Here is a 27,822-nt window from a genome sequence, read left to right on the forward strand (position 1 = left end):
TGTCGCGAAATGTGCAAATGTGCAGGTCGCGAAATGTGCAAATCGTAAAAAGTGCAGGTCACGAAATGTGCATATCGTAATGTCGTTTGCTTTGTGTGTCGTCTCTAGTTTAACTGCATGGTAGAAAGGCCGACGGGCATATTTCAAAGCATTACCTTTTTTAAAAGGTAATGCTTAAATAATTTAAAAATTATTTGCTCATAAAACAAGGTATCAAAATAGTAAAAAAACCCTATCACTATTCAAGATTAAATTTATTATCATAAACTAAATTAAATAAATGGTATTTGCAGTGTATTCAAAATTTAGTCATATTCAGAAATATTTGTTTCAGTCAGTGTTGATTAACATATTGTACATACAATATGTTAATCAAACTGTATTTATTAGACCAAGCCTTAATGGCAACGATTACGCTTTTTGGATCTGTAGAATTCGAGTTCTAAAAATCTACACATTTTGCGACCTGCTCATTATGAAATCTGCTTGCACATTTTGCGATCTGCTCAGGGGTCATCCATTAACTACATCACACGTTTAGGGGGAGGGAGGGGGTCAAGAAAATGTGACATATTGTGACATGGGGGAGGGGGGAGACACAAACTTTATGTCGTCACTTTAACTTCATCAGTAACCGAAAATTTTTTTAAATTATTTTATTCGCTGTACATTTAAATAACAAGTTTTTAAAACGATAATCGTTTTTATTCGTTTAATTTTCTTTCCTAAGCAGTTTTGGGTTATAAAATTACGAATATTTATATCGTCAAAAATATTTTGAAAAAATATTAATAATACTTAGGTACTTACTTAATTCGATTTGCCGATTTCGTAGAAAAAATGTGACGTCACACTAGGGGGGAGGGGTTTGCCAAATGTGACCAAGTGTGACAAGGAGGGGGGGAGGGGTAAAAAAACCTAGAAATTTGTGTGACGTAATTAATGGATGACCCCTCATTATGAGATCTGCTCATTATGAGATCTGCTCATTATGAGATCTGCTCATTATGAGATCTGCACATTTTGCGATCTGCTCATTATAAGATCTGCACATTTTGCGATCTTCTCATTATGAGATTTGCACATTTTGCGATCTGCTCATTTTACGTAGCCTGCACATTTTGCGACTTGGATATTCTGCTGTGTAATAACTTAAAACGGGGTAACTGATTATGTTCGCTATAGTTTTCATATTTTGGACCCATGCTTAAAAAGTTAAAGGGACTACACATTTTTTTCTTTCGGAATGATTATTTTCGAAAATATTCACTTTATGAAAAAAATATTATTGAAGACCCCTATTCGTTTGGAATAACTTATCCAACGATACCCCACACCATAGGGTTACTCGTAAGGTGCAAAAGGTTCATACGGTTGCCTTAAATTTAATTAGCAATCTTGACGTCTTTCTCGAAGGACTGTATCGATTCGAATCCTGAGTATTCCTGAGTTTTCGACTTCGAGCTAAGGTTTAATCAGAGGTCAGCAATCCGCTTAATAACAAAGGCATGCCAAACAAATACGAGATCGATAGCTATAATTGCCAAATATATATCAAGTTTGAGTGGGCGGCCTACTCTCAACGCTGAAGACCGACCGTGAGTGAGGCAACGTTCGATGTTCATTGCGCGATGACACGCACTCTCCCCCATGTACGATTAGGCCGCATGAAACGTATGCGAAAATGCGCAAATGAGCGATGTAGAACGAGCTGTGGTATTTCAATAAACACGAGCAGAGTAGCTCTAAGAGGAGGGATGGAGCAAAGAGGCTGGATGCGTGCGCACCCCGAGATTCGAAGCGCGCGGCAGTCGACATGCGGCGAGCGCGGAGTGTAACGGGGCCCTTGCGGAGGGCCCACCCTGCCTCAGGGGCCACCTGGAACGTCCAGGTACACACAAAACCGTTTCATGTCTCTCAGTTATCATTTAAATCCTCACCACCACCTGAAAACCTTCCCAAACAACCCCAATGCTGCCTAAATTCGCAAATGCAAACCTACTCTCAGAAAATCCTTTGTTGTCAATTTAATTTTCTTAAGTGAAGTGTATATTCAGCGATTATTAGAGCTTTATATCTACATATAAACTATTGATTGAACTAGGATATTATACTTACTTTAGTTATGGAATTTGCCTGAGTATCTAGATACTTATTAATTAAGGTACTTAGACACATTTGTACGGTCAGCCAAGAAAGTGGTCTACCACTTTTCGACTCTATCAATCAGATGATGGCTGACTGTATACGTGAGCGCAAATATTACAATCCGAGTAACTACGTGTCAATAATACTACTTTAAGATTAAAATACATGCATAACACCAAAACGAAAGAGCTTCTAGCTCATTAAGTTCTTTGAGTAGCTCATCCTTAACTGACACTGACTCAACAGTTGTCCTAAACTTGTTGCGCACGCAGTTCTTGAATACGTTTAGATATCGTTGAGGATGAATGGGAATGCTGTCGCTTTGTGTTCGACTCATAAACAAGTACCTATCTATGCACGAGAACCTAACCTAAGCTTATTTTCGCTTCGTTAAACATACGTTAAAGTGGTTCGCTTTCCATACAAAAAACAATTGCCTTAAATAATTACACGCTATTACTAAATAAATAAGTATGTGTGCATCTATCTACTTTCGAATGTTTATTTGCGCTAAATTGATAGTAAAACTTTGTTTTATACAGAAACCGCGAAAAAAAAATCGAATGTAGATAGATGCGCACATATTTATGTAGTAATAGTGTGTATTACTTAATGAAACGCAATTGTTTTTTGTATGGAAAGCGAACCACCTTAAAAGTTAGATTTTTGTATTATTTGTAGCATTTATGGCTGGCACATTTTAAAGTATTTAAAAGGAATCACTTGATTCCATTTTATTTTTACGGATATAGGTAATTATTATTTTTTTATAATTAGGATTGGTAAGTAAATACTTTTAATACAAAGTTTAACAAAATTTCTTCCATAATTAGGGCCAAATAAAATGTTGGTGAAAGACTAAATTCACTTTTGACACTATACAATTTGTCACTATTTTTAACAAGCTTTTATTAAGTCGACCTGGAGGGCTATGATGGTTATGTCACCATATCATTAATCATTTAATGCATGATATGACGACTATCTGATAAATGATATAATTCGGTAAAAAGTCGCGAGGATAACGTATAAGTGGCTAATGATAGCGTGATATGTTTTGAGGTTTATAAAAATCTATTTTAAACTCGATGACTTAAGGTGTATATTAAAGAAAAGATGGTTAAATCACATTCTACCACTTATCCACATATGTCATTGAGAGTTAAAACTTATCCATGATTTGAGCTTTTGAAAAATCAATTCTAAACAAGTTTACTTAAAGCGTATTTTAATTAATAGTTCGCGAGGTTAACGTATATGTGACTAATGATAGCGTGACATGTTGTGAGATTTTGAAAAATCATATTTATAGTCGATGACTTAAGGTGTTTTTAAAGAAAAGATGGTTAAACCACATTCTACCACTTATCTAGATATGTCATTGACAGTTAAATTTATCCATAGTATGAGCTTTTGAAAAATCAATTCTAAACAAGTTTACTTAAAGCGTATTTTAATGAATAGTTGGCTAAATGACATGCCGCACACACCACTTATGCACATGTGGCATTGATAGTTAAAAGTTATTGGATGGTTTAAGATTTTGAAATATAGATTCTAATTGAGTTTATATAAGGTTTTTTTTAAAGTGAATCTCTTATTCCATCGCCTCAAATTTAACCGTCTTTATCATGTCGCAAAATCTACTTTATTTCTAGTACTTAGAATTCATAGTCTTTGAAATAAGCTAATATATTATCGGACTAAAGTAGACTCGGCTACAATACTTAATTCACGATTGCTGATATTTGCTTGTAATGTCATACAAAATTTTAAGGACAGTAGTCGACCTTATTAACCTAAAATACGGTAATCTGTCAAAATCAAATAAATAATACTGCCGTGCTTATTAAGAGCAGTAACTCATTTTGAAATCTACTATTGTACAAGTACAAAGTATCCAATTGAATGACACTTCAAAATGAGTTAGAGTCGGACCAAGAAAAGTGTGCAGCGGATTTGATAGCCCACGCAGTGCAAGTGTTATTTATACGTCATAATTTCATAGAAGTTTGACGTTTAAAATAACACTTGCACTGCGTGGGCTATCAAATCCGCTGCAGACTTTTCTTGGTCTGACTCTATTGCTCTTATTATAAGCACGGCCGAATTATACAATCACACACACTGTTAACTGCACATCGGTGGACTTTATGCCTTTTGAAATAAGGTCCACCGATGTACCTACAGTTAGGAATGTTGCAGTTTAGAAAAAGAAATCGTTTATTTGAAAATAAAACAACCTATTCGCTGGGTGCGATATGACAGCGGACTTTGAAATGTCACATGGCTGGCTGTCATTACGAAGAGAACAAATAATTTCAATGAGATATTGTAATTTACATATATTCTATTCGAACATGTAAACCTTCATTCCCCTCTAAAATGGCATAAATGGCACAATCAATAAATTTCAGGTAGTACACACACGGACTTTCTCATGGCTGACTTTACGAGAAGTAAAGAAATAAAAATCGAATAAGTAATGCATTTCATATAGGTAACTAAATATCTGGAAGACCGAGATATGCTCGGAAAACATATAAAAACCTAGCTAGATCAATTTTTCGCCCCCGAAAACCCCCATATAGCAAATTTCATCGAAATCGTTAGAGCCGTTTCCGAGATCCCCGAAATATATATATGTCGGAGCGTGACTCCAGAAGGACGTATTGCAGCGTTACAGTTCATAGTTAAAGACGCCTGTATAAAGTCGATTAGCAATGTTTGGCTACGTATTACTGGGTTGTAACGAAATTCATAATGTTGCGTAGAGAGTAACGCCATCTATTGGCGTATTGTTGAACTAAAATGACAGGTAGAAGGCTTTGGAACGTCAAGAGGGTTCTCTTGGGTGAAGGTAGGCACGAGTTGGTAGTTTTGTCGTTATGTTGGTGGACCGGTCGAGCAGGTGTGCCTGCTCGACTTAAAAGGCGGGAGCGGTGAGGCTCCGTAATCAGACTTGATCGGACCGCGCTAGAGATCGGACGTTAGCCAACCTCGTGCCTAATTCGCCACGTTCTTGAAGGCTTATACCTGAAGGATTATTCTGAAAGCTTATAGAATCCAACGTTCTTTAACCATTTAGCTAATTGTTTTATTCCAAGTGTTATTTTGATTTATTCCAAGTTTTATTCCAAGTGTTACTTTTGTGAAATAAAGAAAGGATGTGTTATGTGTTGTTTTGAAAAGATGTGTCCCGCTGAGTTTGTTGCCGGTCCCATAAAGGGCTAAATCTTCTCAGGTCAGAGGTGTACGGTTGGAGCCGGCCTAGCTTGATTTGAATAAAGACTTGAACGATTTTATGCGATCCTTTTATTTTGAGTGCAATCCAAGTACATCCCAATAGCGACTAGATATTTTAGTAGGCACTAGTATGGTTAACAAGTCCGAAAGTTTATTTCATGCACTGGTAGCATACTGAGTTAGCTGTGAAGTAATACATTGAGATACTACGCCCACCCGCCATCCTGTGTAAACACCCGTGCTGCCTGGTGCTCATCCGTCATCAGAAGTGGGATGCCGAGTCTCATGTATTGCTTACAGAGCCACGTGGGAGTGCGGTGTATTTACGGTGTGTTTTTGGTGACCTACATCGAGACACGTGGTAATGGTAAGCTCACGTGTCTAACCTAAATTGAAAGGTGAGTGCAGTTCATTATGTTATTTGATGTGAATTATTGTGAAATTGTGAATTATGATTGAGACAGTCGAACAGAGCAGTCGTGACGTGACGTTATCTCTGGTATCGCCACGTTTCTTTATAATTGTTTTTTTATAATCCATGTAAATCAAAGTGATCTTGAGTTATTTTGTTGTGAAATCCATATTCTTAATTAAAACCAACTATCGACTATCACGACGTGATATTATTTCATCGCTTACTTGTGAATCTACCCTCAAAAATGGATTTTTAATGAAAATAGAAATGAACTGGTAGAAAATGTTCTATTAAGAATTATGACATCCTTTGTATCGTTTTGTAATTAATAAGCTGCGACAAGTAATTGCCCGTAATGCCGTGATAGATAACAAATCGTGCTTACTTTGAAAACATGAGCTACGCATGTGAAAATTAATGTTACAGTGTGCTGCAACCTGAGCAGAGACAACTTACAGATGCCATCACGCCTGTAACACAGAAGCAGCTGTGCAGAATTTTCTGTGATGGAGATTTGGAAATAAAAGGACAGGTTTCGTTCTGATTGTTTATTAGTGATTTTTATTTTGAGTGTAATGGCGAAGCATAACAGTCGAACGTAACTAATTAGCTGTCACTTTTCGTATTGGCCCTTTTACCTTTTTACTCATTTTAGGAACACGTGTTTGTTCATGGAATAAGATAAAACACACTCATTGAAGTTTAAATCATATTCTGAGTTTTTTAAAGTCCTGTATCCATTGGTAACATGCCTTTTGTGTGCGCTACTAGGGCATTTCACAAATCTTGGAGTATAACCTGCATACATGATAAACCTGATACCGTACAAATGATGATTACAGTAAGAGCCAGCTACGATAAACCACATCGTGCATCTCGCCATCTGCCACAGTAACGGCAACTGCAAGGCGAAAAGCATCAGCCTTCGTGCTTGGGTTGGTTTTCACCATCACAACCTTTGATTTAGACACCTGGACAATCTGGTGAGCAGTTCACATTTTGTTGGGATTATTTTGAGTTGTTTTACTTCTGTTTAGAATTCTTGAGCGAGTTTTTGTTTAAAGCTAAAGTAGAAAGCGAAAGTAAGATGAGCCGTTGGTGCGGCGCTATTTGATGTTGATTTAAGATAATTTTGTGACAATGGATGTTGAAATTTAATGTGTATGGTATAGTTGGTATACCATTTGAATAGAGATTAAATGCGATCATTTGGAGTTGTGAGTTTCAATACACATTGTCACAAGGTCTCAAGTGCGCACGGTCAGAATAACCGAGCGAAGTTACTGTCTATTGTAGTTGTAATGGTTAAAATGTGTGATCGTGCAGTTCATAATGCTCAATTACAGTCAGTCAGATTACACTTACCAAGCGTAGACGTAGGCGTAAAACACCGGAAGTAGATTTTTATGTTCTTTTCCGTTGCTGTGCGGCCACACGTGGTGGCGTGCATTTGGTCTGTGTCATCGGCTGGTGTTGCTGAGTGTAGCATTACGAGATGATCGGATGGTGGTCCGGTCATGCATTCATGATGATGGTGGTCATTGTGAGTGTAGCATTGCTAGATGATCGGATGGCGGTCCGGTCGTGCATTCATGATGATGGTGGTCATTGTGAGTGTAGCATTGCTAGATGATCGGATGGCGGTCCGGTCGTGCATTCATGATGATGGTGGTCATTGTGAGTGTAGCATTGCTAGATGACCGGATGGTGGTCCGGTCGTGCATTCATGATGATGGTGGTCATTGTGAGTGTAGCATTGCTAGACGATCGGATGGTGGTCCGGTCGTGCATTCATGATGATGGTGGTCATTGTGAGTGTAGCATTGTGAGATGATTGGATGGTGGTCCGGTCATGCATTCATGATGATGGTGGTCATTGTGAGTGTAGCATTGCGAGATGACCGGATGGTGGTCCGAACACGAGTTCATGATGATGGTAGTCATTGTGAGCTTTATAGACTTAACGAGTGTAATTTAGACACAGTACATTTGTACCATTGCTGTTGCGATCATTAGATCTAGATTAATTGAAAGACTGTCTTTGGTGACCCTGTTTTTGTTTTATCTACCCCGACCGTATAATTGGTCAGGTTAGCCGAGCAATAAGAATCACATGTGATCATTGATTTTATTCGATGATGAATGAGACCCAAATTGTTGGTCAGGAGTGACCGAGCGATATGATACTGTGCTGTGTATCTTGTTTCAGAAGCAAATGCATACACCCACACACGAGGACGGGTGTACCGCAGGACGGCCGTGTCGGAGCGTGACTCCAGAAGGACGTATTGCAGCGTTACAGTTCATAGTTAAAGACGCCTGTATAAAGTCGATTAGCAATGTTTGGCTACGTATTACTGGGTTGTAACGAAATTCATAATGTTGCGTAGAGAGTAACGCCATCTATTGGCGTATTGTTGAACTAAAATGACAGGTAGAAGGCTTTGGAACGTCAAGAGGGTTCTCTTGGGTGAAGGTAGGCACGAGTTGGTAGTTTTGTCGTTATGTTGGTGGACCGGTCGAGCAGGTGTGCCTGCTCGACTTAAAAGGCGGGAGCGGTGAGGCTCCGTAATCAGACTTGATCGGACCGCGCTAGAGATCGGACGTTAGCCAACCTCGTGCCTAATTCGCCACGTTCTTGAAGGCTTATACCTGAAGGATTATTCTGAAAGCTTATAGAATCCAACGTTCTTTAACCATTTAGCTAATTGTTTTATTCCAAGTGTTATTTTGATTTATTCCAAGTTTTATTCCAAGTGTTACTTTTGTGAAATAAAGAAAGGATGTGTTATGTGTTGTTTTGAAAAGATGTGTCCCGCTGAGTTTGTTGCCGGTCCCATAAAGGGCTAAATCTTCTCAGGTCAGAGGTGTACGGTTGGAGCCGGCCTAGCTTGATTTGAATAAAGACTTGAACGATTTTATGCGATCCTTTTATTTTGAGTGCAATCCAAGTACATCCCAATAGCGACTAGATATTTTAGTAGGCACTAGTATGGTTAACAAGTCCGAAAGTTTATTTCATGCACTGGTAGCATACTGAGTTAGCTGTGAAGTAATACATTGAGATACTACGCCCACCCGCCATCCTGTGTAAATACCCCATGCTGATGGTACCCTCCGTCATATACATATAAATAAATAAATATCCAAAAATTGCTCGTTTAAAGGTATTAGATAGATATGACTGTAAGTAGTGTCGTTAATAATGCAGACTTTTCGTGTTTTTCCAAAAGGATAATAATAAGTTTTGGCTTAACATGTGCAAGATGTACCTAAAAGAAATCAAATATGAAGATCATAAGAGCCACACCATTGAAGCTCGTGTACCTAATTCGTCAAGCTTCACTCAGCTTCAGTGACAAACGTCCTTGAATTTAAGCTGTTTTTTTCTGTTTTTGCAATCTTTGACGTAGTACATACATAATATTATGATCCATTAATGTAATAGAAAGTAAAGAAATAATTTATTTTTTACAAATTGATTCTAGTTTTCTACTATTCTAGTTACGAGTGGAAAATGTGATTGTGTGTACGTTAGGAGTAAACATATCGCGGCTCTGATGTACTACATCAACTCCTAAGAAAACTTCCCAAAAACCAGTGAAAAGCAGCAATTGGGCAGACCTAGTGCCAGACAGTTCGCCAAAGAAAATAACTCAAAAGGGAAATACCTACTTTGAAGAAATGTTTGCACCTGCAAAGAAAATTAGGTGTAATCCTTTGCCGTTACATGTTGGAATTGAAGGGAGAGTCAGCATTAAAGTTAATAATGGAAGCTGGTGCTTTATTTATTATTATTACTTTAAATACACAGATACGTAGGTAAACCTCGCTAGTAAAAAGTGACAGTTGGTCTGCCGAAAGTTTCTTTTTGGGCCACGGTGCGCGTTGCGATCGATGCGTGGTTCTCCGACCCAGCGAATAATATGTACATCTTCTAGTAATAAGTAAAACTAAATGACTTAACAAATACAATATTACCCCCCACTCTGATTATACCCCGGACGTAATGTGCCTAAAATACTGGCGGCATTACCTCGCTAAATGGCCAGTGATATTTGTTGGACAAGGAAAGAACCAGAGCGAGGGTCACAGCCCCTTTCCCGTAAGCGTCACCTTATACTAGTCCTATATGTTGCGGCAGGAGCAAATATCGTCAGTCATCGCCTCCCGCTTAATACTTTGTCTGAGATGATAGTTTCTTAGATGCTATCGTGAATTAAAAAATTGACAGCCGGTTGTATCGCTGTGGAAAGACCGTCAGTTGATCACATGAACATGTAATTTTTTTTTTTCAATCATCGCCTGATACTTTGCCAGATGATAGTTTAGATGCTATTATAAATAAAAAAACCGTCAGCCGGTTGTATAGCGGTGGAAAGACCGTCAGTTACTTGCATAAACATGTAAAAAATACGAGTAGGCCCGTATTTCATGCCTTAAAGGGGTGGAATTTTGTATGAGGACTTAACAACAACTGCACAACAAACATTGTCAATAGGAACTGTCCCGGTGTAGGACCGGCGCTGGTGCAGAATTTAGTTAAAATTTGGTACGGAGATAGTTTGACTCCCGGGGAAGGACATAGGATACTTTTTATCTCAGAACTCACCCCTTAAGGGGGCGAAATGGGGGATGGAAGTTTGTATGGGCAATCAATAACCGCTGAACCGATTTAAATTGAAATTTGGTATGGTGATAGTTTGAGTTGTGAGGAAGGATATAGAATAGTTTTTATCCCCGAAATCATCCCTTAAGGGTGTAAACAAGGGGTGGAAATTTGTATAGGGGTTCAATAATTTCTTGAAATGGGACTTGCCTTTTATCATTTAAAAGTTCGTAAGAGATAAATAATGTTTATGTATTTGTGACCAATTTTATTAGCCATACCTACCTTTAAGGGTGAAAAAGAGATGACATGGGGGTGGAAGTTTGTATGGAGAATAAATAAAAAGCAACTTTTAACTTCTCCAACTTCTTTATCTTCCTAACCTTCTTCAACTTCTCCAACATCTTCATCTTGTTGATCTTCAACTTAAACTTCTCCAACTTATTTAACTTCTTCAACTTCAAATTCTCCAACTTTTTCAAGTTTTTCAACTTCGACTTCTCCAACTTCTTCACCTTCAACTTCTCTAACTTCTTCAACTTCAACTATTCCTACTTCTTCTCCATGGTCTTCCAGTCCAGTTCCTCTCAGGTCTCCATGGTCCAGTTCCTCTTTGGTAACTACCGTCAGCCAGTAGATGCAGTGATGTTAGAACCTAAATCAAAGAGTTGTAAGTTGGTATGTCGTTATTAAATAAGGTGACAATAATGATTTGAGGAATAGTGCAACATAATACGAGTATCTTTACTTTAAAATGTGCTGGCAATCCATCACCATGTTGAGGCTTGAGGTCAGCGTCGAGTTTGGCACACAAATAGAGTGCCAATTCTTTGCACACTCTATAATGTGCCGAAACTCCTCGCTGGGCATATCAAATGGGTTGCATGTAGCCCTTAATGGCCCGTCGTTGGAGTTCTCTATGCTATTTTTCTTCGATAGCAGCAGCTGCCAAGAAGAAATGATGTACGTATTGATAATGTTATATGTAAATTCAAATTTAATTCAAAGTTCAAATTGTATATAATATATACAATTATTAAGAAAAAAAAACAGATACTTACCTACTGATATTTTAACTTCAAGAAATTGCATTTTTCACCACAAGAGCACTTATGACTTATGAGTGAAATGCAAACAATTTGTACATAGTTAAGCACCTGTAATTAGTCCAAAGTTAATTGATTCCATTGTGTTACCACAGTTAAGCCATTTCTATTTAAGTAAGATGCATGAAAGTGTGTTAGCTGTTAGCGAATGCTATAGACTTATATGTGTACGATTTAAGTACAATAAAATACAAACAATACAATTTACATAGTTATTTTTCGTAACACAAATGAATCAATTAAGTTAAGACTAATCACAGCTTCTTAACTGCGCTTATCGTGACCCAGTGAGCACTACGATAAATTAATCAAAGGCTAGCCGTCAAAAATCGACTATATGTCTAATTATCCAACAATCGTAGCCATTTACCGTGTATTGTTGTCCAAGTGGACAAAACGGTATGAATGTTATAAAACTGTATAAATCTAGACAAGTGGCATTTATATCATTTAACTTATCCACTTATCCACTAAGTTTAAGGTGGAAATGTAGACAAATGACATATTATCCAACGACCATGTTATGCAGTTAATCATTTAACGACTATCGCTGTCAAAAGTGGAAAAGACGACAAATCAATAAAAACTGGATAAAATGTCAGTTTTATCATCATTTATACAGCCATATCATTTATCCAGTCGACCATCATAGCCTTACTGTATGTAACTAACTATGTAATAGAATCTAAAGTAACTAATTTAACCATCTTCCAAGGATCGTAGCGTCATGAAAATTGGCAGCTGTATGTAGTTCTGATGACAATACAATAATATGGTACTGTCGAACTGATCTGATGACAATACAATAATATGGTACTGTCGAACTGATCTGATGATGGAGACAGGTGGCCCTGAACTTTCGACCTGTATGTAACTATGTAATGGAATCTAAGGTAACTAATTTAACCATCTTCCAAGGATCGTAGCGTCATGAAAATTGGCAGTTGTATGTATAGGTAGTTCTGGTGACAATACAATAATATGGTACTGTCGAACTGATCTGGTGATGGAGACAGGAGGTGGTCATAGGAACTCTGTGATGAAATAACGCAACCTAATTTTGTTAGGGGTTTTTAGAATTGTCTCGATGAGTGTTAGTTGTCTGTCGTAAGAAAAGTACGGTCAGCGATAAAAGCTTGTATCAAAAATTAAATTTTTGCCAAAAACTTATTTTATGCGACATAAAATTTTTATAAGCCAATATTTGACATGGAAATAATGCCATTGCGGGTGTGGCCTGTAACACGAGCAAATAATTAAAACATAGATTGTACTCCTCAAACGGTGACACTTTTAGTCAAGAACTTTTAAAAATAATGAAGGATTTAGACTCCCTATTTTTCATACAAAATAAATATTATCTTCAATTGACGCCTTCGCCACGCCATATCATTGACGTTGCTTGTACTTAACACATTGCGTCTTAGAATAAACTTTAAATTGTATTAAAAATCAAACCACAAGTTATTTTTAAAAGTCGCTGAATTAATGTTGATCAGTATGAGGAGTATAGCCTACAGTTAAATTTTTTGCTCATCTTACAGGCCACACCCGGTATTGCTTCATGATGTTTGTATTAATTATAAGAAAATTATAGCGGAAGAAATAAAAATGTTGCGATAATTTGAGAATAGAGAAACAAGCGAATGATAAAAAAACGCTATGTATGGGTAGAAATTCGAGTGCGAAAAATGCGAATGGAAATTTTGCTACGCGGAATTAACGATTTTGGGGAAAAGATCACTTCCATCGTTTTGCAGTTTTGTCCGGCCATAAAGTTCCTATAATAACCTCCTTTTTTAAGTTGGTTAAAAGATGCTTTGTAACTTTTTTCCAGGTGGTTCGCGGGAAAATGAGCTCGCAGTGTCTATGGCACGCGTGCCGCGCGCTGTCCGCTGGGCTGCTGCTTATGCTGCTGGGTGCTGCCATGGCCGTCATAGGTGAGAGAGTCTACTCTTTTAACCCTCTATTCCAGGCCACTCCAACGCCAATATTACTCTTCGCACTCTTCCAATATTACTTCGCCCATAGGATAAGTAACAGTATTGCCGTACAGAAAAGAAATTTCCTACAAAAAGTTTGACAGCGGTTCAGGGTCGAATCATGCTGTCCCTTTCTAATATATGGCAATATCCCTTTCGTCTAGGTTGTCAAAATTCAAGCACTGCTTCGGAGCAATGCTGAGCCGAGCGGAGTAGAGTTTGGCCGAAGTCAGGAGTTTCACACCCATGAGACAGGAGCGCAAACGATGTGCATGTTGGCTACACACCCATCCCACCCATGTCACACAATTAGCGATGTCTCTCGTCTCAAGCTGTAAAAATAAATGACCTGAAATGGAGGCCTAATGGTCGCGCTAACGAGGCACTTAGGTATTGACTGTAAAAAAAACCGGTCAAGTGCGAGTTCGTTTAATTGGCGCACCGAGGGTTCCGTACAAACGTTCAATTATTCAATATTATCATGGTACTATAAAAAAACACGAAAGACTTTTTATCAGAAGTAAACTAAGCATAATTGTCATCTATCGGCAAATTGGCTAACCAATTTGCGCAACCTATAATATGTATTTTGGTTTTTCAAGGATATGTGAACCGAATTCAACAATGTTATATTTAAGTATTTGAAATAAGATGTTTTCTTGTAATACCTACCATAGAAATTTCAAGTACCTAGGTATTGTAAATAAAAGTTTAAAATGCTTTTTGATAAAAAAAAAAAATATTAAGATAGATGTGTGATTATATTTTTCCTGTAACATTATAATGTATGATAATTATAATGTCAACCTTTCAAATGATACCGCCTTCGAGTAACACCGGCTTCCGACACAAAGGATACCGCACTTGACCTAATAAACAAACTATAAAATTGCCCCCTCTTCATAGTAAATATTGCATAGTAAATAAAAATAAATTAAAAAATAAAACTTTCAATATGTGTTTGGGTTAGCGTTTTTCATTACTATTCTAAATATAAAATCGAAAGTTTTAAGTAGTTCTCTTCAAGATATTTAGCAATGTGACTGTTGTATGCGTTTTAAGCATGTGTGAGTGATCGTGTTAATGTATGCATGTATGTGTCAAAATCAGTCACAAATAAATCTTCAAACAGTCCACACGTCTCTCATTAAGAAAAATCCCTACATACAAATATCAACCTTATTATAAAGAACATTTGGTCGACATCGAACCGGAGGAGGAACCGATAAGTGAAGTCCAGCCGGCCGGCGAGAACAATAGAGGACCGCATTCCTGAGCCTATAGTTGCTATCTGCAGTTGCGAATTATAAGGAAATTATGACAAATTAAATAAGTGAAGATTATTAAGTTGTGTTATCGTGTTGTTTACGTGAATGGACAAGTAAATACTGCAATATGAGTACTAACGAACAGTTAATTCGTGTTTTGGAGGATACAGCGGTATTATTGAAGAAAACTGAAACTAATTTGAAGAAATGTCCCAAACAACGTTTAACTAAGGGCTACTTAGAATCTCGAACACAGTGTATCGACGCTTATTGGAAAACATTTACATCGGCGCATAAACAGCTGGTACAGAATACTACAATGCAGGAGCGCGGCGAGATGCAGTACTTTCTTAAGGAAGATTATTATATCGTGGAGGAGTTATACCTATGTTTACAAGGTGATATCAAGGACGCGCTCGCTGTTGCCGCTCCCACACATGTTCAAGGAACAAGTTCGCTGGATATCACGATGTTTGAAGCTGTACAACAACATGTCAAGTTACCTGCTATTGTTTTACCTGTGTTTTCTAATAACTATGAAGAGTGGCCGACGTTTCACGATTTATTTACGTCGTTAGTACATAACAACACGAGTCTTAGTAAGGTTCAGAAACTGCACTATTTAAAGTCAAGTATCGCCGGTGAAGCCGCTGCCTTATTGAAGCATGTTACAATTACAGAACAAAATTATGATTTAGCGTGGGATACTTTAAAGCAAAGGTATGGTAATAAGAGGTTAATTGTGAACTCCCTTTTGAAGAGATTGTTTAATCAAAAGAAGATTACTACGCAAACATCTAGTCAAATAAAACATCTACTCGACACTACGACACAATGTTTGAATGATTTACAAAATCTTCACGTGAATATAAACCAGTGGGATCCGTTCATAATATACCTGGTGGTGAATCGACTCGACAACGAAACTCATAAGGATTGGGAGGAACATGCCTACAGTTTAAATGCTGACCAGTTGCCCAAGTGGTCTGAATTAAAGAAGTATCTCGAGTCGAAGTTTCGCACGTTAGAACTGGTTAACCCTGTCACTGCTACCGTACCTAAAGAAGCAAAGACACTTAAGGAAAAGTCTTACCACGTATCAACACCATCGAAGAGCTGTATTTTATGTAGGGATGAACACACTTTATGTCACTGTCAAGAGTTCACGAAAATGTCACCTGTGGAGAGAATTGACTATGTGAAAAAAAACTAAATTATGTTTCAACTGTCTCCTGCCTGGACATTCTGCATCACGATGTCGTCTTTCCTTTTCATGTCGTATATGCAAGAAGAGGCATCACACCATGATACACCAAGAGCAGAATAAGGAGTCAGTGAAAACTCAAGCTCACCACAGTCAGCTGACACACCACGAAGAAGACCCGCAGAATGATGAAGAAGTAGAAGAGGTGGAAATTTCGTGTAACTTTGCCTGCAAGAAATCCAAGGGTCTGCTAGCTACTGCAATGATATCTATAAAGGACGACGAAGGTCACGTGACTCCCCTTCGTTGTTTAATTGACCCAGGGTCAGAATCAAGCTTTTTAAGTGAACGCGCAGCACAAGCTCTGCGAGTCAAGAGGTCACCAGTGAGAGGAACGGTTACCGGTGTCGGCGACCTCCAGATCAAGATCAACAGCGTAGCACATGTTCAAGTACTGTCAAATCAAGATGACAGTTTCCAGCTAGATGTCAAGGCTTATATAATGCCCTCAAAGCTCACATCACAACTACCATCAAGGAAGATTAAGTATGACCCACAAGCCTGGTCACACATACAAGGACTCACTCTGGCTGATCCTAAGTTCCACCAGCCAGGGCGAGTAGACATGCTACTTGGCGTAAAAGTGTATGCACAAATACTAGAAGTAAAGGTTAAGAAAGGTCCACCTGGCACTCCATGCGCCCAAGAAACAAGCCTAGGTTGGATAATATTCGGAGATGTAGAAGGCACAGCAGACACTTTACAAGAAACCATAGTTGTGATGCATCATCAGGTCGACGTAGACGACATGTTAAAGGCATTTTGGGAGATAGACACTACAGATACTAAGAAGAGTCTCACGAAAGCGTGTTGAGGATTCGTTTCAGGTGGTACTTCATTGAGCGGACGCCAGCCTCCCATAATCCGCCGAACGTAGGACTATAGGCTGGCACAAAATACCATTGCGTACCATCGAGGGCTAGTTTTTCTGCAATTTCTCCGTCAAACTCAAGTTTTGCCTCTTGCCAACTGTCAGCGAGCTCCTTGCTAGCACCCACGAAGTTACGGCCTTGATCACTCCAGATATGAGCACAGCGGCCCCGTCGTGCAACGAATCTTCGAAAAGAACCGATGAATGCTTCAGATGTTAGGTCGCTCACCAATTCGAGGTGTATAGCCTTGGTGGCCATGCATATGAAAATTGCTATATAGGCCTTACATGTTTTAGCACCTCGACCTTTAGACATCAAAATTTGATAAGGTCCGGCAAAATCAACACCGCTATTCAAAAAGGGCTTGGCAGGTGTTACTCTTTGTTTCGGCAAATCTCCCATCAGCTGATCTCTAGTCGCAGCGTTATGTCTTGCACATTTGAGGCATTTTCTGAGGTAAGTTGTTAGCAATCCTTTTACTCTTAAGATCCAGTACTTCGACCTTATATAATTCAGGGTCAGCTGATATCGCCCATGTAAGGTTCTTCGGTGGGCGTCGTGCATGATGAGGTATGTAAAGTGACACTTGCATAAAATGATAGGATGCTTTCGTTCTTCGTCTAACTCAGAATGGCATAATCTACCGCCCACCCTGAGGATATCGTTTTCGTCAAGGTAAGGGTTTAAAGTTCTTAATTTGCTCTTAGTGCTTACTCTTTTTCTTGTTTTTAAGCTTTCTATGTCTTCATTGAAATATTCGGCTTGCACAGCCTTTATACATACTAGTAGTGCCTTTTCTAATTCTTGTGTTGTTATTGTCTTTTCCGTGTTTGTAGTTTTCTCTTTCAGGTACGTCAAGAGTCTTCTGGCATAAACAATGGACTTCAGTAAATCAGGTAAAGTATCATAGTCTTCAAATTTTTCAGGTAATGTTTTGTAGACTTCTGTATTTTCAAATGTTCTTTATAATAAGGTTGATATTTGTATGTAGGGATTTTTCTTAATGAGAGACGTGTGGACTGTTTGAAGATTTATTTGTGACTGATTTTGACACATACATGCATACATTAACACGATCACTCACACATGCTTAAAACGCATACAACAGTGACAAACGGACGCGGAGAGACAGAGTCGCACCATAAGGGTTCCTTTTGTACCTTTTTGGTACGGAACCCTAAAACCACTTTTTCAGAGCATCCCGTAAAAAATCTAAAAACCAAATCCCTTTTTAACCACTTCATTCTATATTACTTATAATTAAGCATGTTATTATAGTTAAGTGATCGACTCATAAATAAACCCGGCACATTCTACCCATTAACCACACCGCGTTTACAAATTAGACAGACAACCGGAATTGTAACACTTCGGCGTTGTCCCACAAACGTGACGTGGGGGGTGCTTCCTGCCAGTGAGCGGGTTCCGGCGCTGACACTTCCGGCTTGCTGCTTCCGGCCGCCATACTGATGCTGCACACATACGAGCGTTTTAATTAGTAATGTGTCGTGATATGAGGCTAGTTATGTTTTGGTTATATTTGGTTCATCTCGGCGCGCGGATGACGTTTTAATTACGGTTTGCATATATGATTATTGTAGGTCAACATTAATACGTTAACCACACTGGTACCAAATCCAAATCATGTGACCTAAATTGTAGATTCTAATTTACTGAATGCGATGTCACATTTCACGCTTTCTGCAAAAAATAGTCCAGTAGGAAACACTAAAATAAAATAACGTTTTATTAAAATTTAGAAATTATGTCTACTTTTTGAAATAAATAAAAAAATAATTGTTCTGTTTAGATACAGAGTTCGATCGCTCGCAATTATTCGCAACAGCACACAGGATACACTCGGCGCGATTCGGGAAATGAATTAGAGATACACTATAGATATGAAATAATAATTTAATAAAGATATGTGACGTTCCATGGCACAAGGTACCTGATGGCCACAATAATATTGGAGCAGCGTTAATAATAGCGTAAGCGCCAAACCGCCATTTGCCGTGAAACGACACATATCTTTACCATTTCATATCTAGTGCAAGTGCATCTCTAATTCATTTCCCGAATCGCGCCGACTGCGAGTCGGATCAAGGCCGTATCTTTTAGATATCACCAAGATACGATAACGATATGTTTAAGATCTAACCTGTCAAATTTGACATTTGTTCGATTCTGGAGATACTCTTGAACGATTTCCACAGGATATGACTTAGAGATCCAATTCACATCTAATAGATATCTTACTCTATCTAACATAAAAGTGACATTGGTTGCCCGAATCGCGCTGCAAAAGAGAACTAGTTGATATCTAAACTATAACGTATCTAGAATGGATCTAGTACGTGTCGTCTCTTGTGAATATCTTAAAGTTCAAATACGGCACTCTGAATGCTCCGGCTGCATTGTACAAGAAGCGATTTTGAACATAATGAAATAGCGTGGATATTATTTGCTACAGGGTACTACGCTGACACATTGTCAGTAGACCAGGAGGTGCGCGGCAACGCCACCATCTCCGTCAAGGACGAGGCGAGAGGCTTCCACCTCAACAACCTATCGTATGCCGGACCCATCGTCATGGGATTCGGAGGTCAGTATCATTTGAAATATCGCCACGGGAAATATTGAGTGTAAGTTAAGTAAGTACTCAATATTTCCCGTATTTTCCATAGACCTAGTATTACATAGATGAGCTATACGCGTGCCTTCGTGAGGGACAAAACATACGCAAAGCGACAATATTAAAAACACGTTTTAACATTCCTGACAACATACCAAAAACAATCTACGTAATTCGGTCGGCTTATTTGTTGCCCACCATAAACCAGACTAAATTTTTGGTGGGGGGACAAACAAAAAGTGAGACTGTGACAAGGACAAGCAATGATACCGCTTTCTCTGCTACTCCTACTGAAATTTCCATAAGTGCATCTCGTTCGGTCGTTTGGCCCCTCCCCCGTGTCATCTCTATATCTATATTATTGTACCTCTATGGTATTTTCTTTTTTTTCTTAGCCTATTTGTGTGTCCCACTGCTGGGCAAAGGCCTCTCCCCTGGTTCTCCATGACTCCCGATTTAGCGCTTCCTCCGGCCAGTTGTAAAGGAAGGCGTCAAACAAAGTCGTCCCGCCATCTCCGCCTGGGCCTGCCCCGCCCACGTTCTTCGTCGGCATCCACTAGGTGGCTATGTTAGCCCACCTATCCGGATGCATGCGATAGACGTGGAAAGCCCAGTTCCATTTGAGCTTGATGTTTTTTTTGCCAACGTCAGCAATGCGAGTTTTGGAGCGCAGCGTGGTGTTCCGAATGCGATCGATCCTTTTAACACCTAAAATGCTGCGCTCCATAGCGCGTTGGCAAACCTTCAGTTTTGACTTCTGATTCTCTGTGAGTGACCAAGTTAAACATAAAAAAAATTCTAAAATAGAGAACAGAGGTAACAAAATAAGAAATTATAATTTGTAATTTTAACGAAAACCTAATATATTTATTTTTAATAATAATAATAATGCAAAGATACTGTTTTAAAAAGATTTGCTGCGAGAGTATAGCTAATTAATAGTATATTCTTTATTATTTAATAGTTAATTAAGTTTATTTAATTGGAATTATTATGAGACGTGATCTCACATCTGTAAAGCCCGATCGCCTAGTGACTTATTGGTATCAAATAAGTAAATATTACTATCACAGTGTGTCTTGCTTGGACCACTTAGCTCACCTGAGGATCACGAAAATTTTAATTAAATAAAATTAGTATCATATTTATAGACTGTGAACATGAACACGCCAAAATGTATAACTTGTTATATTATACATTTAACGTTTTTGAATGTATGCGTCTGTCTATTATGAGTACGTTGCCTAACCCTCATTGTAACCGCAGCTTGACTACGAAGTGCTACGCCGTAGCGCGTACCATACGATTGTGATTGTAGATTGTGATGTTTAACGTTTTGTGTAAATATATAATTATTGTAAATTCTTTATAAATTCTATTATGCAGCATGTAAGCGTTCTGGTATACAGTAGAATCCGCTTATAATGACATCGAAGGGAAGTGACAAACACGTCATACTAAGCGGATGTCATACTCGTATAAAACATACTTGTACAACTTCTTATTTTTGTTATGTTTTCCAAATTAATCTCAAATTCCTTTGTGAGAAATGAGTTTTATTAAACTTGTAACAAATATCAACTTGTTAAAACTAAAATACCTTACACGCCACGAACGCACCAAAAGTCCTCGCAGGGAAAGACGTGGTGACGGCCACGAAAACCAGCGAATGTGTCAGTATAACCGGACATAATTTCATGGAAATAGGATTTTTAGGTCATAGTAAGCGGTTTGTCACTATAAGCGAAGTCATTTTATCCGAATTTATCACAAAGAATTTTAGTAGTAATAGTAGTAAACACTTTATTGCACAAAACAAGTACATAACACAGAGAGAATACAATAAATGTGTACAAAGGCGAACTTATCCCGTTAAGGGATCTCTTCCAGCTAACCTTTAAGTAACTGAGAGATACATATGAAATGGTAGTCAAACTAAGATAAAATGTACATGACGGCGAGACTTAAAAGAAGTAGCTAACCCTAGGAACATAACTTAATACAATGTGATGCATTAGGTGCAAAGGAATTTTATATGAAAACCAAACTTCGCACAGTAATTACGTCATACTAAGCGGTTGGTCAGTATAAGCGGAGTCATAATAAACGGATTCTACTGTATACTGTAAGCTTGTGTGGTGTTTGTGAATAAACAATAATATTACGGTAATACTAGTAAATAAGTACATAATATACTCGTACATGTAAGTAAGGTAAGGTAACGTAAAAGTGGTAACGCAAAAGCTGAAGGCTCACCTGCGTTCACTGAATTCGTAGAAGTAATAAAACAAAGCATCAGTGGCGGATTTGCCCTAAGGTTAAGTAGGCCCGGGCCTAGGGCGGCAAGATATTTAGGGGCGGCAAATTGTGACAAAAAATTCGCTAATGATAACAAGAAATAACTCAAAATGTACTCAATATGATATAATATGGTGCTGAGAAAGGGGCGGCTACAGGGCCTAGGGCCTAGGGCGGCAAATACTGCAAATCCGCCACTGCAAAGCGTTACATTATTGGATGAAACACGTATAATGTTGTGTATGAAAAAGTTAGTTCACTGATATATTTAAGGGTGAAATACATACCTATAGATACAAATATACATATCATATGACCTGTCTTCAGAGTGTGAATCAGACAATGGAAACGCTAGTAAAATCTAAGGTATTGTTTGCAAAGATGCTCTCCCGTCTATTGTCACGAATGCATACTCGTATTGTGTTGTTATTTTTGTAACTGGGTCATCGTACTGTCGAGTTAGGAAGGATACATACGTAGATTTTGAGTGGCTAAAACCAAATAAAACTCGTACTGATACATGCTTCATTCCATTCCCGCCAGCATTCGTGAATCAAGTGAATCAACCTGAACATTGGCGGCTCGATACGGGAAATGAATTAGAGATTCATTAGATATGAAATAGTCAAGATATGTGACGTTCCACTGCAAAAGGTACCTTGTGGCGGCTGGCGCCGCGATTCGGGAAATGAATTAGAGATTCACTAGATATGAAAGTAAAGATATGTGACGTTCCACGGAAAAGGGTACCTTATGGTGGCTGGCGCTTACCTTGCATAGCGCCACAATAATATTGGAGCGGCGTTAATAATAGCATAAGCGCCAACCACCATGAGGTACCTTTACACGTGGGACGACACATATCTTTACTATATCGTATCTAATTAATCTCTAATTCACTGCCCGAATCGCGCCGTGGGGCATGAAATCAATATCAAATCAAGATTAGTTTTTTTTACTTATTTAAATCAAGTTTTACTTTGCCTCTCCAATTTTGTAGTAAACAATGCAATTTACTACCATTGTTGTCAGGCTTCATAGTAGTGGCAGCGTGCGTGATGACGTTTGAGGCGCGCGACAGCGCGGCAAAAGTGACGCCGGCGCGGCCGCAGGCGCTGCCGCGGCCCGTACCGCGCCGAGGCCCGTGCGCGCCCGCGCGGCTCGACCAGCTCGGCGTCTACCGCCTGCCGCACGTTCTGCCGCTGCCGCACTCGTTGCCGCTCGCGCCGGTCTTCAGGCATCGCCCGCCGCATTCCACTAGGTACATTCAAGCGTTGATCATACATGCCGGGGTACTCATTACTTCTATAGAACAAGTTTATTCTGGTTTGAATTAAAGTTACCTACCCAAAGTTTTTCAGTTCTATAAAATAAATTAGGAGTTACCCATCAAATTTTATTAAGGTATTCGCTTCTTTCTCAACGGCTATGTATGAACTGCGTAGAACATACATACTCAAATTAAAAAATACGCAAGAGATTCCATAAAAACGTAAAGCAACAAACTACGCAATTTATACATATCCCTACAAAGCAAATTTGCTACCGTCCTTAATCATGAACAAACCCAAATTTTAGTTGCTTATCCGTATTGAAGCCAGCAGTAAGCTCATGCCTGTCCAACGATCTCAATGTATTCCACTATTTTCGTAACATTATTGAAATCTTTTTAACTGGCTGCATTAGATAATTTTAAAACTTAAGCAGGACTTAATCGCGAGCACGTATGTTTATTAGTTTTGAAATGATGGCTTAGCTACTTAGATTTAGCTAAGCTACTTAATAGGTATCTAAATGTTTTGAGATTCAAGAAAGTACATCCTCTGAGCTTAAAGATATTTTAGGGGATGATAAGTCAATAAGTACTGGTAATACATACAGATCTTTGTTCCTTTCCTGCTCCGTATCACGTAGAGCATAAAACCCGTCATAGTAGGGTAGAGTGTATGTGGCACAGAACCGCTGAGAAAAAGGGCCGGGCCCGGTTCGGGTCGGCGCCGGACTTGCGCGGCGGCGGCGCGCGCGCCGTGCCCATCTCAGCCTTGCGCCGTCCGCTGCGCCGCTACGCGCTGTCCGTCGACGAGCCGCCACACTCCGCCGTCAGGTACCTCCCATTTCATTTAAGTCTCCACACGATTGTGTCCACACCGTGGTTTCAATATTTAATAGTATTTGCATGGACTTCTAATCTCCACTTCACTTCATTAAACATGGCTTTGTGAAATTTAAGCAATTCACACACTGACACCGCGATCTGCCAAAGCCACCCGAACCCCGACACATTTCGTAACAAGTAGGTACCTACCAAGTAGCCTTTAGATGTCGGTACTCTTGTATTGATTCCGAAAAACACAATATTTCAGCTAGGTATACTCATAAGTTTTAACATCATTAATTGCATTTTTATTAGTGTCATGGCGTCCGTATGTGACGTCACGGGTTTGTAAATATTGCAGTGATTTAGGAAAGAAATATGAAAGGAAACCAAGATCGCCGTGTCAGGATGTGAATCGTCATAAACGCATAAGTTTCTATGTGTTTTGTTGCTGATAGCTTTCATTAGAATTTGATGCCACCTTAATATGCAAAAATCATGTTGTGCTAGGCAACTTCGTAGGTATTCAGAGCATTCAAATATAAATAAATTTACTAAAATAATACTAGAAAATAAATATCTAGAAAGTTCATAGGGACCGGACAGCATGTGACTGTTAAGAATACCAAAGCAAAGGGCATGTAAATGTTATGTACCTAAATATAATTCAGCACATGAATTTCTGAAAAAGTTTGTGAGCTTTGTATAACATAGTGTGACAGGGACGACATGATGTTATACAAAAATGTTATATAACATTTTATAACAGCCAGTAAGTATGGGACCACCATAAATAGGTAATTAATCAAATAATCAGTGACTGATTGTTTTGTATAAGGTAATGATAATGAGAATAATTATGAATTAATCAAGCTTATTTTACAATTATTAGAGATTTTTCTAATGAAAAAAAAGTGTTGTATGTATGTATAGTACTAGAAAGACTGACAATGCAAGGCGTTAATATCGTTGGGTGACAAGCAAAAGTCACTAACTAACACCATTGAAATTATTGGACAATAAACTGTGTTACAAGTGTAATAAAGTGCATTTGTTACTTTTTGTTAGTACTTAGTGACTTTTGCTTGTCACCCGACGATATGTAGATGCGAAAATAAAAATAATTATCAAATATATTAAAATTAGTTCGTCTTCTGTAGGTACTTGTAACTCCTGTTTGTTATGTGATCCCCATTACATAAATCATAAATCATAAATCATTTATTTTTCGTGATAAACTTAGTGTACATACAAAAGTAACATGCGTAGTGCGAGCGCAGCGGAGTCTGAGTGCGGGTCGCAGTCGTCGCTGGCGCTGGATCTGCACGCGAGCGGCGCGTGCGCCGGCGTGACGCTGCGCGTGCGCGACAACACGCGCCGCCGCCCGCTCGCGCGCCAGCAGCGCTTGCGGGACGACGCCGGACACAGTGAGTCTATACTAATTTCCCCTATGGATTCATACAAGTGTAATGCAGTATCAGCCAAAAACACCGGGTTCTCTGTCATTGACTCATTGCTGTTGAGAGATTAATAAATTAATAAAGCATTATTTTTAGTGCAAAACAGTATTTGCGATTGTTAAGTACTAGGAAGTTGATAAGGTGCCGAAAATGTTGTTGAGTAGTCAGAAAAAAAGATATTTTAATTTTGTTACAGCTCCGGCAGAAAGTGCTCTAAACGTCAACGGAATAGATGATGCACTAACAAAGTAAGATCTTTTTAGTAACACTGGTTAACAATTATTTGATTAAGTACCTGAAAACGATTAATTTGGTAACATTTCTTTCAGAATGAATGAATCGGAAGAAATGAGCAAACCCGACGATACGCGGCTGTCAGTGGAAGTGGAGACCCGGGCGAGTAGCGCGCCGCTGCCGACGCAGCCGTCGCCGCCGCCGTCGCCGCGGCTCGTGGTGACGCCGTGCCCGCTGTCGCCCTCCGTCGAGGACACGCGCATCACCATCGAGCCCGAGGCCGAGCCCCCGCCCGACCAATGAGATCTAACACCGTCTCGGAGCTCCGAGACTGTCGACACCTCCGACACTTCCGCGCCCAGCGAACCTTGTTGATATTTTTTTAAGAGTTATACAAGGATTTGAGTTTTATTGTACTTACATAATTTACACGGTTTTCGATGTGCCCCCGAGAAGTGAAGGCAGATTTTCTATAGTATAGACGTGTGTTTGTGACTGTTTACGACTGTTGAATGTTGGCTGCAGCGGGAGGATCGCCGCGCCGGTGCGTCGCCGCTGCCTACGTATCTAGTAATGTGTGTTAGTTTTAGAAACCTACAGTAGAAACCCTTACTTCGGCTGTTTTACGACATTAAGACTACTTGGTAATTATATTAAAATACTAACACGACCCTGGTGTGAAATAGTTTAACTTTGATATTAGACGATTATCAATTTATCACCATACACCTACTTCATGCGGTTCATACCTGTAAACAATTTTTTTAGACTTTCAAGTCAAGTTTTATTTGCAACATTAGTATCAAACAAATAGAGGTGTTTGGTGTGCCTATCTAATTAATTGTTTTAATTTTTACTAAGATAAAGTATTATTAAATAAATATATTTATTATAAAAGACTGATAAGCGAATTTCATAAATATCAAAGGCATAAGGCATCAAATCTAATAAAAATGATAATAACAGCATAAACAAAATAATAATATTTAACTAAACTAATTCACAATAAAACTGAATATATAATGAAATATTCGCGAGGTCAAGGTATACCTAATATAGATTTCTTTTTAAGTTTTGGGTCCCCCTGGGCCAACTGCTTTAATTTTGCTAAAACAAACTTATTAAAATGTGATAATACGATTGTTAATCGTAGATAGGAGTGGATATTGTAGTAACTTGATTTGGAGTTTTATATAAATATAATATTTACACGTAGAATGTGGTCAATTGATCTTACACGAAGAGGCGTATAAGTATACAATGAGACCTTGTTAATTGGCTGACACAGTAGTAATCTAGAATAGGTAATGTTTTTAGCATGGCTGTCATCCTCAGCGATATTTTACGTCGGGTCTATCGTTTATTTACTAATTACTTTAGGTAGGTATATTTAGTTATTGCCGACCCTTTAAAAACCTGTACACTCCTTTTTTGAAGAACCCCATAGTAGTCTCTAGCCTCACGAAAAAACCTCAGCAGCTCATTCTACACCCGAAGCGTTCGCGGGTGGAAATTCCTCTTAGACCGCACAGTGCGCGATCATCATACCTCGCAATCGAGCTAGCAAAACCGTAGCAGTTGCACATTAAGGTTGACGCATATATACGCATTTACTAAGTCAAATACAAAAACTATGTTTTAAATTAATTATTTAAGATCTGTTTGCGTGTGATTACGCTAAATAAGGTATTTACATCCTTGTGCTACACACACATAATTACGTTATAAGTAGGTAGAATTTATTTTGTATTTCAAATTAAGAGTAAACAAATTGAGATCAAATAAACAAAAATTTAAAGAAGTAATTTAATAATTTACTTTCCTGAAACACAAATTTAACTTTAAAATTTAAAAAATAGTGACTATGTTATCATGCGTCATGATGATGACTCATGACATATGAAGGCTAACCTTTACATTCAACTGTCATTTGCTACGGTTTTGCTAGCTCGATTGCGAGGTATGGCGATCATTTATGTCCAAGCGATGCGTTGATAGAATGGGTAGAATTCTTCAGAGCATATCCCATTCATTGTACAAGAGCGGTAGAATACACACAAGGAAGCAGTCTCTCCTCAGACTTAAAGGTTCAATATCGCTTGTGAGTTTGTGATCGTTGACGATTCGCACAGCTTGCCTTTGGGCTGAGTCGAAGGATCCAAACTGGTATTCAGGTGCTCCTGCCCAATA

The 27,822-nt window shown here is 38.7% G+C and overlaps 2 protein-coding genes across 2 annotated transcripts in view; one reads left to right on the forward strand and one right to left on the reverse strand.

The window, feature by feature from the left end:
• The window catches only part of LOC134668980 (dehydrogenase/reductase SDR family member 4), a 206,094-nt gene that overhangs the window by 46,500 nt on the left and 131,772 nt on the right, over window positions 1-27,822 (reverse strand). The window lies entirely within an intron of this gene.
• Window positions 1,463-26,330, forward strand: LOC134668910 (uncharacterized). Its single transcript, XM_063526413.1, has 8 exons — window positions 1,463-1,891; window positions 13,362-13,464; window positions 19,384-19,515; window positions 22,876-23,104; window positions 23,801-23,947; window positions 25,208-25,365; window positions 25,595-25,646; window positions 25,728-26,330. Exons 1-8 carry the CDS (start codon window positions 1,817-1,819, stop codon window positions 25,933-25,935), a joined length of 1,104 nt encoding a protein of 367 aa, XP_063382483.1. The 5' UTR covers window positions 1,463-1,816; the 3' UTR covers window positions 25,936-26,330.

Source organism: Cydia fagiglandana, chromosome 11 (genome assembly GCF_963556715.1).
Source record: "Cydia fagiglandana chromosome 11, ilCydFagi1.1, whole genome shotgun sequence".
In the NCBI taxonomy this organism is placed as follows: domain Eukaryota; kingdom Metazoa; phylum Arthropoda; class Insecta; order Lepidoptera; family Tortricidae; genus Cydia; species Cydia fagiglandana.